The 13,274-nt window shown below is 30.4% G+C and overlaps 1 protein-coding gene across 1 annotated transcript in view; it reads left to right on the top strand.

The window, feature by feature from the left end:
- EYS (eyes shut homolog) overlaps positions 1 to 13,274 on the top strand; it is a 1,820,808-nt gene that overhangs the window by 546,163 nt on the left and 1,261,371 nt on the right. Inside the window, exons 14-16 of the mRNA XM_068550856.1 lie at positions 1,031 to 1,290; positions 12,037 to 12,133; positions 12,325 to 12,426. Coding sequence (XP_068406957.1) covers positions 1,031 to 1,290; positions 12,037 to 12,133; positions 12,325 to 12,426 — 459 coding nt within the window. The remainder of the gene's footprint in view (positions 1 to 1,030; positions 1,291 to 12,036; positions 12,134 to 12,324; positions 12,427 to 13,274) is intronic.

The raw sequence follows: 13,274 nt of genomic DNA, 5'->3' as shown, positions 1-13,274 counted from the left end.
TCTTAAATATCTAAACTAGCAGCAACGAAATTTTTTTTTTTGTCTAAAAACAGTTCTAGTACCTCCTGTGCCTTGTCCCATGATGTGCTACTTGCCGATGGTACATTTACTCACAATTTGGGGCTCTACCTGCTCACAGACTGACACCTGCTCTCTCGCTGAAACTGTCCTCAGTGTAAAATTGATGTCCATTCAGCCAGTAGATCGACAATACTCGCATTGACTCTGTGTCTGCAGGTTTCATTATTATCTGTTCATTTACCTTATTTGAACAATACTTCATGTGGAAAACCCTTTTTCCTACACTGTTAGAATCCTCCTGCCCTTAGGAGCAGAACTAGCCTAGCTTGATGGAAAATGTTTGGCTAAAGTGCTCTTTGAAATCAAAATTTCCAAGAGATATTTGAGAGACTCTGAGCTACAGTCTGTGATATACAGACAAGCATCCAAATGCTTTACTTTTTGGTTTGCTTTCTCTTCAATTTTCCTACATTATTCAAATATTAATAGAATAGAGGTTTTTTAAAGCTTACAAAAACTGAAACAAAAACAGCTGCTTAACATAAAGTATCACCTTGTGATAAATACTCTGATGATTTGAAGAATCACGCGTTGTTAAAGACATTGAATTAAATATCATCTTAGGCTTATAAACAGTGATCCCATCTGTGAAAATTATTTCACATAAAAGAAATAATTGAGGAAATGTTCTCAATTGTTATTTCAGCTCAACAGTTGCTAAAATTGCAATTGGCAGCACTGTTGTTCTCAGATACGTCTCAGTGGCCTATGTTAGAAATTTACCAAATGCTTCTTAAATCTTCTATCAGCCAGTAAGGTCAGTCTGGCAGTAACATACATTAAGTTGTCTCAGGAAATTAGGCAAACAATATTTTAAAATATGTGTAATTTATTAATCTTGTTATAAATGAGAAAATGCCACACATTCGTTCAATGTAGTCATTACATTGAAAATGTGAAGAACAAATTTGAAATAGTATTGTTCATATTTCTTAAATATTCATTTCAGCTGTGAATGTACATCTGGATGGACTGGACAGAACTGTAGTGAAGAAATAAATGAATGCGACTCTGACCCATGCATGAATGGAGGTCTTTGTCATGAATCTTCCATCCCTGGGCAATTTGTGTGCCTGTGCCCACCCTTTTATACTGGAAAATTTTGCCATCAACACTATAACCCCTGCGATCCACTCAGTGACCCTTGCCAAAACAATTCGACATGCTTGACTTTGGTAGATGGAAATCATTATTGCATTTGCAGAGAAGGTAAGGGCTTATATTTGTTTTAATGTTTGATCTCATTGTTTTGTTTTGTCCCTATAGGCTGGTGTCTTCTTAAGAATGGGTGAGAGAAAAATCTATATATGGGGGAATATCTGACTCCAAACTCAGATATATAAACATACTGGGGAAATAATCTAAAAAGTTAACCTGAATAGCATGGGGGGGAAAGGAGAGACTTTGTAGCTTTGGTTCTTTTTAAAACTAAGTTCTTTCAGAAATCCTCTCTTATTCTTTGTTAACAGTCTTTCTTTCCTGAATAATTTTCTCCATGTAGTGTTCCTAACAACAGCAGTAGTTAGAAATGGGCATAGGTTCAATCTACAGTAATCAAATGCTTCGATATATCTTTTCCCCTGGAGTATCACTTCTTTCTGCTTAGATTGCTAAACTAGTATCATGTGACTCTGGTGGCTACTTTGTACAATAAGAGATAGCCCATGTAAGAGACAGAGAATGGGCAGATCAAAGGACATCATTGGAGCCCCTGAACCCAGTCACACTTGAAGCCAGGCTGCTTCTGGCTTCCTGGGTCATATCAGACAATAACTTAATTTATTATCATTAAAGATGCTTGATTGGGATCTCTTCAGTTGTAACTGAAAGAGATCTGGTTAATTTGCAGGAGCTCTGAGTAAATGTTTGCTGCTCCTGTATTGCCAGCTATGCAAAAGCTATTACCATCTTCAGCGGGAATGCTTCTGCCATAAAATTAGACCATGGTAGACTTTTGGCATAACTGGAATGTGTCATAAACATAATATAAAAAACAGCTATTTATTTTCTAATAATTACTTATGTGTTCATATCTCTTTCCTTGTTACTGGCTTTACTAGAATAGGAGTCCTTTAAAGATAAGGACAATGCTCATTTACTCTTCTGTCCAAAAAAGGCCAATTTAGACTGTATTCGTTCATTCGTTGCCTTAGTCAAAGTAAATTCCCCTTTGTTTTTACAAATCCTCTAAGATCTCCTGAGGATGTAAGGTAATCTGCTATAATGATATGTAGAGGCAAGTCCGTAAACCTGTGTAAATGGCAGAAACTTCTGGGCCTTCTGAAGGATTAGAACTAGAATCTGGAAATCCATTAGTAATTATTTTTGTAAAAATGGCATGGGCTCTATAGAGCATATAACACAGTTGTATAAAGCATATGAGTAAATGTTTCCAGGAATGAGGCAGGAACATAGAGCTAAAACAAAACATGAGGGGAGTGCCGACATCATGAAAGACACAGTAATTATGAAGTAGATAATAGAATACTTTTCCTTTTAACAAAGATTGAAAGTGAAATTTTTGAAAAAATAGTCAATAGCAGGGGAGAGCTAATTTACTCCACAGAATTATTCCATGGTGCTTTACCTATGCTACTAATATATTCTAAGAATATAAGTAATAGATAAATGTTTCTTGAGGAGCAGTGGTATAGTCCCTCAATTTGAATAAAACCTCCTCCATTTCACCAGAGGTAATTTTCTACAAGATAGGCATGTTTTTTCAAATAATATTTTAATAATTCATTTTCAATTCATAAATGCATTTAATAATTGTATATAATCTTGTAAGATTAATTTCCTGTTGGGGGATTAGGGAAAAGTAAGTTTGGAGATATCATAAAAGCTTCTTGTCTCCTAGCAAACTAGTAATAAGATTGCTGAGCTCCAGAGCACTCACAAAAATAGCTTGGGGACAATTTACACTGCACCATAGTATGTGAGCAAAATCATTTTTTTTCTTGGAACGTCATCATTCTACATAAAGCTTCAGAGATTATGACTCTTCAAAGCACTGCTTTGGGTAGAGTGACAGGTAGGCACAGTGAATCTTGTGTTTATTCATTCTTAATTATTATTCAGCATAAAGTATTGCTGGAAGTGCACATCATTTCTAAACTATTTTGTTTTATATATATAAACAAATAGTTTTATATATAAACATATATATTTCTATATATATGTTTATATATAAAAATATTTATAACATAACTATGGTAAAAATGTTTTATATATATAAACATATATATGGATATTTATACATATATTTATGTATTTTAAATATATAACTCTATCATATTATACATAACATATAATAGTATATAATATAATAATATAATTATAATAATTTTACATATATTATTAATTATAATTTATATATCATTTGGTATATTATCTTATATATAGAATATATTAATATTTAATATATATTGTATATAACATATAATAAAATAATACAATGTTATATGTTAATATATAATATATTAATATATATTAAAATACAATATATTATATTATATTATATATATTATACTACAGCATATTATATATAAAATATATTATATATTTTATATAATAAATAATCTGTTATATTATATATAACATAATATATATTATATAATATATAATAGATGTTATATAATGTAATGTATTGTATATTATAATTTATAATATTTATAATAATATAGTATATTTATAGAATAATAAATATAATTATATTATAAATAATATATTATATATATAATTATAAATATAATTATATTATAATAATATGACATATATTATATATAATATATGTCATATTATATAAAATAATGTATAATGATATAAAAACAATATGTTATATTATATAGCATATATTATATAATGATATATGTTATATTATAATAATATAGTTTATATATTATATATAAAAATATAATATATATTATAAGTATATAATATAGTAAAATATCATAAAATATCATTATAATTTATATTATATTATTTATAATAATATTATAAATTATGTATTATGTAGTGATATATAATATATTTAATATATTAAATATGTTATCAATATAATGCATATGATATATATTTTATATGATATATTATATACAACATAATATATTACTAATTATTATATAATATAGAAGATGTTACAGAAAAAACAGAATGAAGTTTTTGGCCAATCCAATATTATTATATTATAATATATAATATTATATATAATATGTATTATAATATATAATATATAGTGATATAATATATTATATAATACATATTATACTATATAATATATAGTATATTTTCCATTATTACTAAGTAAAATTGTATAATATATTTATTATTATATATAATAATATATTATTATAATATATAATAATATGATATATATTATTATTAATATAAAAATATAATATATTTATTATATACACTTTATTATATTATATAATATATTATATAATGTTATATTATTATATAACATATAATATATAATAATATATATTATATAAATATAAATCAAAATATCATAATTATATAATATGTAACATATATTATATATTATATAATATTATAATTATATAATATGATATACATTATATGTTATATAATACATAATATATAATATGTTATATATGTTATTATGTATAATATAATATATATTATATGTTATAATATATATTATATATTATATGTTATGTTATATGTTATATTATTATATAATACATAATATATATTATATGTTATTATATATTACATAATAATATATACTATATAATATATAATATGTAATATTTTATATATGTTTAATATATTATTTATATATAAATATATAAGTATACATATAAATGTTTTATATATAAACATATTTTTATATATATGTTTTTTATATAAACATATTTATAACATAACTATTGTAAAAATATTTACTTACTATTGCCTTTACTAGTATTCTTCAACCTCTGTTGCAGATCAAAGCTAAAGTCTGTAACATTAAAAAACTACCTTAGAATATTAAAAAGAGGTCGACTATGGGATACTTTAAGCACTATTCTGTGATTTAATTTTATAGTTGTTATTTAAAATAAGTTCTATTTCAGAGCCATCATATCATTTCTTAAAGAAAATATTCTGATGAAATTCCATTTTTCAAAGTACTGAAATTGTAAATCACAAAGAATCCCAAGACTTAACATCTTAGACAGACAGGATTTGGAAGGTGCACTAGAACTCTTGTTAATTTGTTGGTGTTTGTCAAGTGACTAGAATACGGCAGGTTCATGAGAAAATAGTGTTAAGGCTTAACGTCTGAGAGTTGAGCACCCGCATTCCCGAAATTTTGTTCACAGCTTTTAATCAGTTTATAAATTTTATCACAATTTAAATGTAAGTATAAATAAAATCCCAGAGCTATGGTGATAATGTAACTACATACTAGACAACTAAATTATAAATGACATTAAAATGTACCTTGAAGTTGGTAATTCCCTAGTGGTTCAGTGGTTATGACTCTGTGCTTTCACTGCTTGAGGGCCCAGGTTCTATCCCTGTTCAGGGAACTAAGCCTCATGGCCAAAAAAAAAAAAAAAAAAAAAAAAAATTAATACTTTGATTTATGCCAAATCGATTGTTCAGCCGGTAAAGTATTTTGGTTCATGTGACTGAAACTTGTAGGCAAAACAACAATCTAATCCATTTGGTCCAATATTAGCTACTGTAGTAAAACACCAGAATTACTGTGATCATGTTTTGCAACAGAAAGTAAGGGCAATCCTTCTGCCTTCTGATTAGACCTGGGGTGAGTTAATTTGTTCCCTATGAACGCTGAACGTTTTCTATTGGAAAATAGGTAGACAGAGAATAATCCTATTTGTTTAAACAATTTATCTGATTAAAAACTCAGTGCTTTAATAAATATAAAATTAGTGAACAGAAAGACATATATAATTTTATGATTCCTAGAAACAAATGTCGTTTATTCTCAGTCCCCCTATAGTGTTAGCTTTGGTGATTTAGTGTGCAATCAATTTACACAGCTCAAAATTTATTTTATACTACATATGTTTTCTGCTTCTCTAACCTGTGCTCTGTACACAACACATGTGAATCTTGCAACTGCATGTTGATAGTGTTTTAGAAATCTAAAAATTGTATTCCCTATTAACTGATTCAACAAACATATATGGATTTCCTACCATGTGTCAAGTCTTGAGATAGGTTCTGGAGAAATTAAAAGTGGCAATGACACGCCCTCAAGGTTTTTAATTTCAAGGAAGAGACACATAATTTAACTAACCATTAGAGTACGAAGTAGTAAGAGCTTTCCCATTTACAACAGAGATATGCACAAGCAAAGAGGATTTGTGGATGCACACCCCAGCTTTCTCGTTGACTGTGACAACTCTGAGTTATGTGGCAAATGATTTCTAAGAGACTCTCCACCAGCCTGGGTCCTTGGTTGTCCACAGCAATAACCTTCTCATGAAACCACTCTCTTCCTTCTTTTATTTTCCCACCCCCTTGCAATAATCCCTGGGACCTCAAATAAGGTACTTCCATGCAAATCATTTATCTCAATTTTTATTGCAGAGTAACTCAAGCTAAGACACAGAGCAAATCCCATCCTTTTGGCAATTACGGTTGATTCAGGGGTGGGCATGGACCTGGAATAATCCCAGACAGAGCCTTTCCCTGGAACTGATGCTGAGAGCAGCTTTCTCTTTCTGCCAATGTTTCAGTTGGTGCAGCCAACACCATGTTACCTTCACTTGGAGATCTATATGCTGGAGTAGAAGAGTGTGTGAGAAAAAACATGTCCTGGCAGTTCCTATAGTTTTTTCTTTAATTCTGAAAACTACCTGGTATCCTTACTAGTTAAGCTACCTGTAAATCCCATTTCTTATCAAAGTTAGCATTTTTGTTTATACTGTATGTGATCAAGAGTAATGTCTAATGCATAACTGTGAAAGGAAAGAGCTAATTAAGTAGAAGAGTTTGAATAAACTGAGTTCAACTTCAGGCTGGTAGAAATGGAGTATAAAAATGACATGAGGATTACAGAGGTACAGGTGACTTTGGATGAATTGCATGTGAAAGTCCACATGTATAGCACACAGTAGAGTCTCTGTGTTAGCATATGTGTGTGTATACAGTGAGGGACATAAAATATTGCATTCTTAAAATTCTTTTCTAATATTCTCTAAGATTCTTTCTCTTTTTACGTTGAATTATTTCTCATTTTATAGGCAAGAACATCACCCTATCAATTATTTCTTTTTTTAATTTATTTTATTGAAGTATAGTTAATTTACAATGTGCTGATTTCTACTGTACAGCAAAGTGATTCAGTTATGTGTATGTGTGTGTGTATATATATATATATTCTTTTTCATATTATTTTCCATTATGGTTTATCACAAGATATTGACTATCATTTCCTATGCTATACAGTAGGACCTTATTGTTTATCTGTTCTATATATATTAGTTTACATCTGCTAACCCCAAGCTCCCAATCCTTCCCTCCCCCAACCCCCCCAAATATTTCTAATTTAATTTAAAGGGCTTAGTTTCCAAATGTAGCCACTTCATCCATAGGTCTCCAAGGTGAAAGAAGCAACAGTTTCTTTAAATGAACTTTATGAAGGTCTAAAATGTGGAAAGGACTCCTTCGCTACAATACAAGGATTCACTTGTAGTGAAGGGAAGAGTCGGATAATTTATGTGTGTTACTGATTTACAATTGGGATTCTAAGCTTGATGGATTTCTATTACAAGAGGAGGTGAGCAGTTGCATTTAAACATGTCTATCAATCCCATATATATACTATCTTTATGGTAAAGCCACATTACCTGAGGTGTATAATTCTGAGCACCAAATAAATGTGTCACTTGATGAATGGTTTGTCTAAATTAAAAATTACTCCTTTCGACAATTAAAAACATGTGCTCATGTTGTAGTGTATACCTATTAGGTTTAAATAGCTGTTGACATTTATATCCAGAAAATTCTTCAAAGAAAATCTATATATTATTGCCAATTAACTTTAAAATATGTCAAATTTTATTACATTTAAAAACATTAGCTTTTATACCCATTTTCTAAAAGAAAATAGATCCTAAGGATCTATTAAAAATATTAGGATCTATTGAAAATATTACTTTTATCTTTTCATATATCTTTGTTTTTAAAGTTAAGTCTGCATCTATTTTGTAATATTGGCTAATTTTTAAAGAAAATATTAATATTTGTATTATGTCATTTAAAAAAAGAAGAAAACAATACTTTTTTTTCTGACTTGCCAAGAAAGATCTCTCTTTGTTTCCATAAAGTTTTAAAATCTAGGGAAATTAAAATTTTAATTAAAGAGAAATAAAAATTTCTAATGCTTTTGCAAATAACTCATTTTAATATTTATATTTTAAATTAATTAATTTATTTATTTTTTGGCTGCGTTGGGTCTTAGTTGCAGCACGTGGGACGTGTGCAGGATCTTTAGTTGTGGCACACTGTCTTCTCTCTAGTTGTGGCATGCGGGTTTTCTCTTCTCTAGTTGCAGCACGCAGGCTGCAGAGCACGTGGGCTCTGTAGTTGTGGCATACAGGCTCCAGAGCACGTGGGCTGTGTAGATGGCGACATATGGGCTGTCTGGCCGAGGTGCAAGAGTTCAGGAGTTGTGGTGCACAGGCTTAGCTGCCCTGCGGCATGTGAGATCTTAGTTCCCCCACCAGGGATCCAACCAGCTTCCCCTGCATTGGAAGGCAGATTCTTTACCACTGGACAACCAGGGAAGTCCCGAAAATAATTCATTTTAATACTTTTTTTTGTTTGTTTGTCTTAAAATGTATGGATTTTACACTACATTGTTTGAATACATGGAAAATACACTCTAATTGTCACTATTTACTTCATTTCTAATTACTCCAGCTGATATTACTTCTAATGTGACAGTTGTCAAATATAGCCCTGAATGATAAAATGCTTACTAAAAAGGTTTTATGAAAACCTAACTATTGTTAGTGTACTTTGTTCTATGCCATCCTCTCCAGAGAATAAAGTATAAAAAGGCTACATTTGTTAGAACGGAGAAAATATTAAGTGATTAAAAATACTATACCTGTAATCTACATTGATTTAGTTCTGGATTTGAGCAGTAGTTTTAGTAACTAATTTAAATGTAAAAATAGGATTTATTAAACAGTCACATGCATTTGCTGCAACAATCACAGGTAAGACAGTATAAGAAAAAGATCAAGAGAACATTTGTCTGAGAATTGCTCATTATTTGTGTGTGAAGAGCTCTACTGCTGTTAATAAAATAGAGTTAGCTGAATAGATCTGGATAGGAATAAATAGGAGAGGAATAGCATAGAATTAATTCATTGTACTTTGAGTTTTGGCAGACTTTTAGCTGTCACTGCATATATTCAAAACAAATATCCTTCACACGAATATGTATCAATTTCTAAAACCAAGGACTATGGAAAATTTAGTTTGGAACAAAGTATATATACATCTAACGCTTTTAAATCCCCCAAACTTATGCTTTCCCTGCAAAGGTTTGGCTTATTTTAAATGCGATCCACATCTACTTTATTTTTTCTCCCAATGTCCACTGCATTTCAGCAATCTCGTTTCCTCAGTCCATTGACATATGTTGCTAGGTGGTAACAAAACTCCATCTCAGAAATGTCAAACTAAATGAATGAGGCAAAATCACGGAAAACAAGGTTATCCTGTGAGCTGTCCAAGTTCCCAGGTGCTGAATGCTCTGATCCATCAGCCCAGCTGAACTCAGGGTGCACACTGCAGTCCTCTAGCTGGTCAGTACCCCTGAGTTCTAGTGCCACAAAAGGACATTTCTAAAAAAACAACTTAAGGTCAAAATGCCCTGTGTCCCAGATAACACTAGTTATGCTAAAAGTAGAAATGGTGGAATGCATCCAACTTTCTAAATCTTTAACTTGAAAAAAAATTAACTACAGTAAAATATTTAAGGAAATACCTTATTATTTATTTATAACTGTACTATGACATTTACAATTTAATATAACAGTTATAGTGATTGACAAATTGTGTTGAAGTGTGTTGCAATAATAACTTGTTCACCTAAAATTAGGAGATCCATATTAACTTGGAAATAACTAATTTATAATAACAAAATTTTGTTCTGGATGCTGAGGATACAATATCTACTGCATGAATAAAATTACAAGCATGCAACTTCAGAGTTTAACTTGAAAGATTTGATAATTGAGAAAGAAAAAGTAACACAAATTAATACCAGTGCTTTTCCAGAAGACTGCCTGGTTTGCTAATCAAGTAGGTTTCTTATTAGTGTTTCATGGGGCATCTTTGTTCCATCTTTCTACTTTTAACCAATTGTTGTCTCTATACGTAAAGGGAATTTCTTTTAGATACCATGTATTCCTGTTATTTTATTTAGTCTGATTTTTTCTGCCTTTTAACTGAAATGTTTTTTAAAATCATATTTAATATAATTATTGCTATATATGGCTTTAAATAAATTGTCTTGCTACTTGCTTTTTACTTGTCATATCTGTACTTTGTTCCTTTATGTTTGCCTCCTTTTGGATTATGTCATTTTAAGTTTTCATATTATCTCCGGCTAAGGAGGCAGCCATATTTCACAAGGCATAGTATCAACTTCCCAAACTCTAACTGGAAGTGGGTTTGGCCTTTGAACTGAGGGCAGACACCACAGAGAACGGCAGGGGCTTGTGGCATGGTGTGATGTGAAAAGGTAAAGCTGGCCAGTCCCAGGTTATTTAATGGGAATCTGAGTAAGAAAATGTGAAGAGCATTTTCCACTCAGCAGTAAGTGCTGAAGCTGAAAAGTCATGATATAGAGACAAGGGAAACTGTGCTACATTATCTGCATGGCAATATTACAATATTGTAATGACAATATTAAAAGAATCTGACACTTTCAACATGAAGAGATATTTGCAGAGAGAGTGAGGAAGAGAAACTCTATGAGAAGGTACAATGGGAGCAAGATGGCCATTCATGGGTAGATAGACTATCCTCTCTTTCCCATATTTCTCAATTCCAATCCCAGTCTATGTGTATGCCACTAATAAAGTTTTCTTAGGGTAACTTGAATGACCTTCTGTTCCTCAAACTAAAAAGTCTGAGTAGATATTGACATTATAATGTCACTTCAATTATATGGTACTTAGTTATAGCACTGAAAAAGTAGGAGAAAAGAAAATCCTCAAAAATATTAGCAAGAAAAATATAAAAATAATATTAGCAGCAATATATATATATAGTTATACTTAGTTATTCTATAACCATGAAAATAATTGTTTAAATGATCATCATAAATATTAAAATATTTAATATATTTTAAATAGTGATATAAATTTGATTTTTTTCGGACACAAATATGTTGAAATAATTACAACTGACTCTTTTATAAGTCTATAATTTTCTTTCCTTTTTTTCTTTGCTTTTTTTTAAACATAACTGGCATGAGTTTAAATGGATGACTGATTATATAGCTATGAATCAAAAGCAGTTAAATTTGCCTCATCTGCTAACTGCTTTGAATAAATCTGATCATTGAAGCTCAATTTTACTTTAAGATTGGTCGTCACATTAATTCATTTGCTTTCCGGATAGTTTCAGTTCTTTTTGTTCAAACACTTAAAGACCTTAAAACAACAACATTAGCATAAACTCTATTTCCAGAGGAGATTTAGTAAAGTGGTGCTCCCTTGATTCTTTCATTTGAACTCGTTAATTAGAAACTAGCATAATTTTATTCAGACATTACTTGAAATAGAGTAGTATGAGAACTCAGAGATGAGATGTTTTCTCCCTCCCATTTTTTTTTTTCATAACTTACATTATGAGCATATTTTCCAGACTCTTTACTACTGATTCCGATTTTCACACTCTAAAGTGAGGATTGCTCATCTCTACCCATCTCCTCTCTCTTTGCAGGATTTAAAGGTGAACACTGTGAAATTAACATGAATGAGTGCTCCCCCCTTCCTTGTCAGAACTGTGGTGACTGTAAAGTTGGGGTCAACAATTTCAGGTAGAGAAAAGCAAAAAACATCTATATACATGTCCATGCATCTAGATGTATCCAAATGTATGCATTTTATAATGTCAATGGACACATTGAACAACACTTCTGCTTATTAACAATTTGCTGTGCTATGGTTATTTGAATTTTCAGCTTTAAAATTTTACAACAATGGAATTATTAAATTTCTTGTTTAAAAGGAGTGTTTGCAGACCTGGGTTTTCTGGACCTCTATGTGAAACTAGTGAGTGTTCCTCTAAACCGTGCCAAAATAATGGAATCTCTGTGGATCTGACAAGTAGGTTAGAGGCTACATTTTTTTTCTGAATCAATTATCTTATATGTAAAATATAACAAATAATAAAGTGAACACACATGTACCCATTATTCAACTTAAGAAGCTGAACATTACTGATACTCTTCTGTTTGTCCTCAAGTACTCCTCCACTCTCCCACCCAATTATATTGAATATCCTGAATTTATATTTATTTCCCTTGCCTTTAGTATACATAAATTAACTATTTGTATGTATGCCTGAATAAAACACTCTTTAGTTTGCATATTAATATAATTGAGATAATATTCTGTATCGTCTTCCGAAACAATCCATTTTGTTGAAGATGACATTTCTGCATTATCTGTTAGTGCATGTGTCTGTTGCTCATTTTTAACTATTGTAGAATATTCCATTTAAATATACGCCAATGACATTTATCATTCTCCTGGTTGTAGATATTTGGGTTATTTGTCTCTTTTTTCCTAGAAATAATAATACTATTAAGGTTTTCAAATATTTCTCCAAATATGCAAGTACAAATGTCACTCTAGGTTTCATACCCAGAGAATATTTGGACCTTTGGGTAGCCACTTTCACATTTATTATATCATGGGGCTTTTTCCCAGTGCACTTTGAAAATGCAATATTCACACTGTTAAGAGAGTGAGTAAATGTTCCTATTTGCAGTGTCAAAATGTTCCATTTGGGCTTATCTGCTGTGTGTAAATTATACCTCCTTTTGGTTTTCCTCTGTGTTCCCATGTGTGAGAACACATATACATTTCAAGATATTTAATTTTCTTTCTAGAAATGCCTGTTTATGGCATCTGCCCATTAATGTACTCTTCTTATTGATTTGTAAGAACATTTAT

Source organism: Eschrichtius robustus, chromosome 9 (genome assembly GCF_028021215.1).
Source record: "Eschrichtius robustus isolate mEscRob2 chromosome 9, mEscRob2.pri, whole genome shotgun sequence".
Taxonomy (NCBI): domain Eukaryota; kingdom Metazoa; phylum Chordata; class Mammalia; order Artiodactyla; family Eschrichtiidae; genus Eschrichtius; species Eschrichtius robustus.
This window is presented reverse-complemented; position numbering and strand designations above follow the sequence as displayed.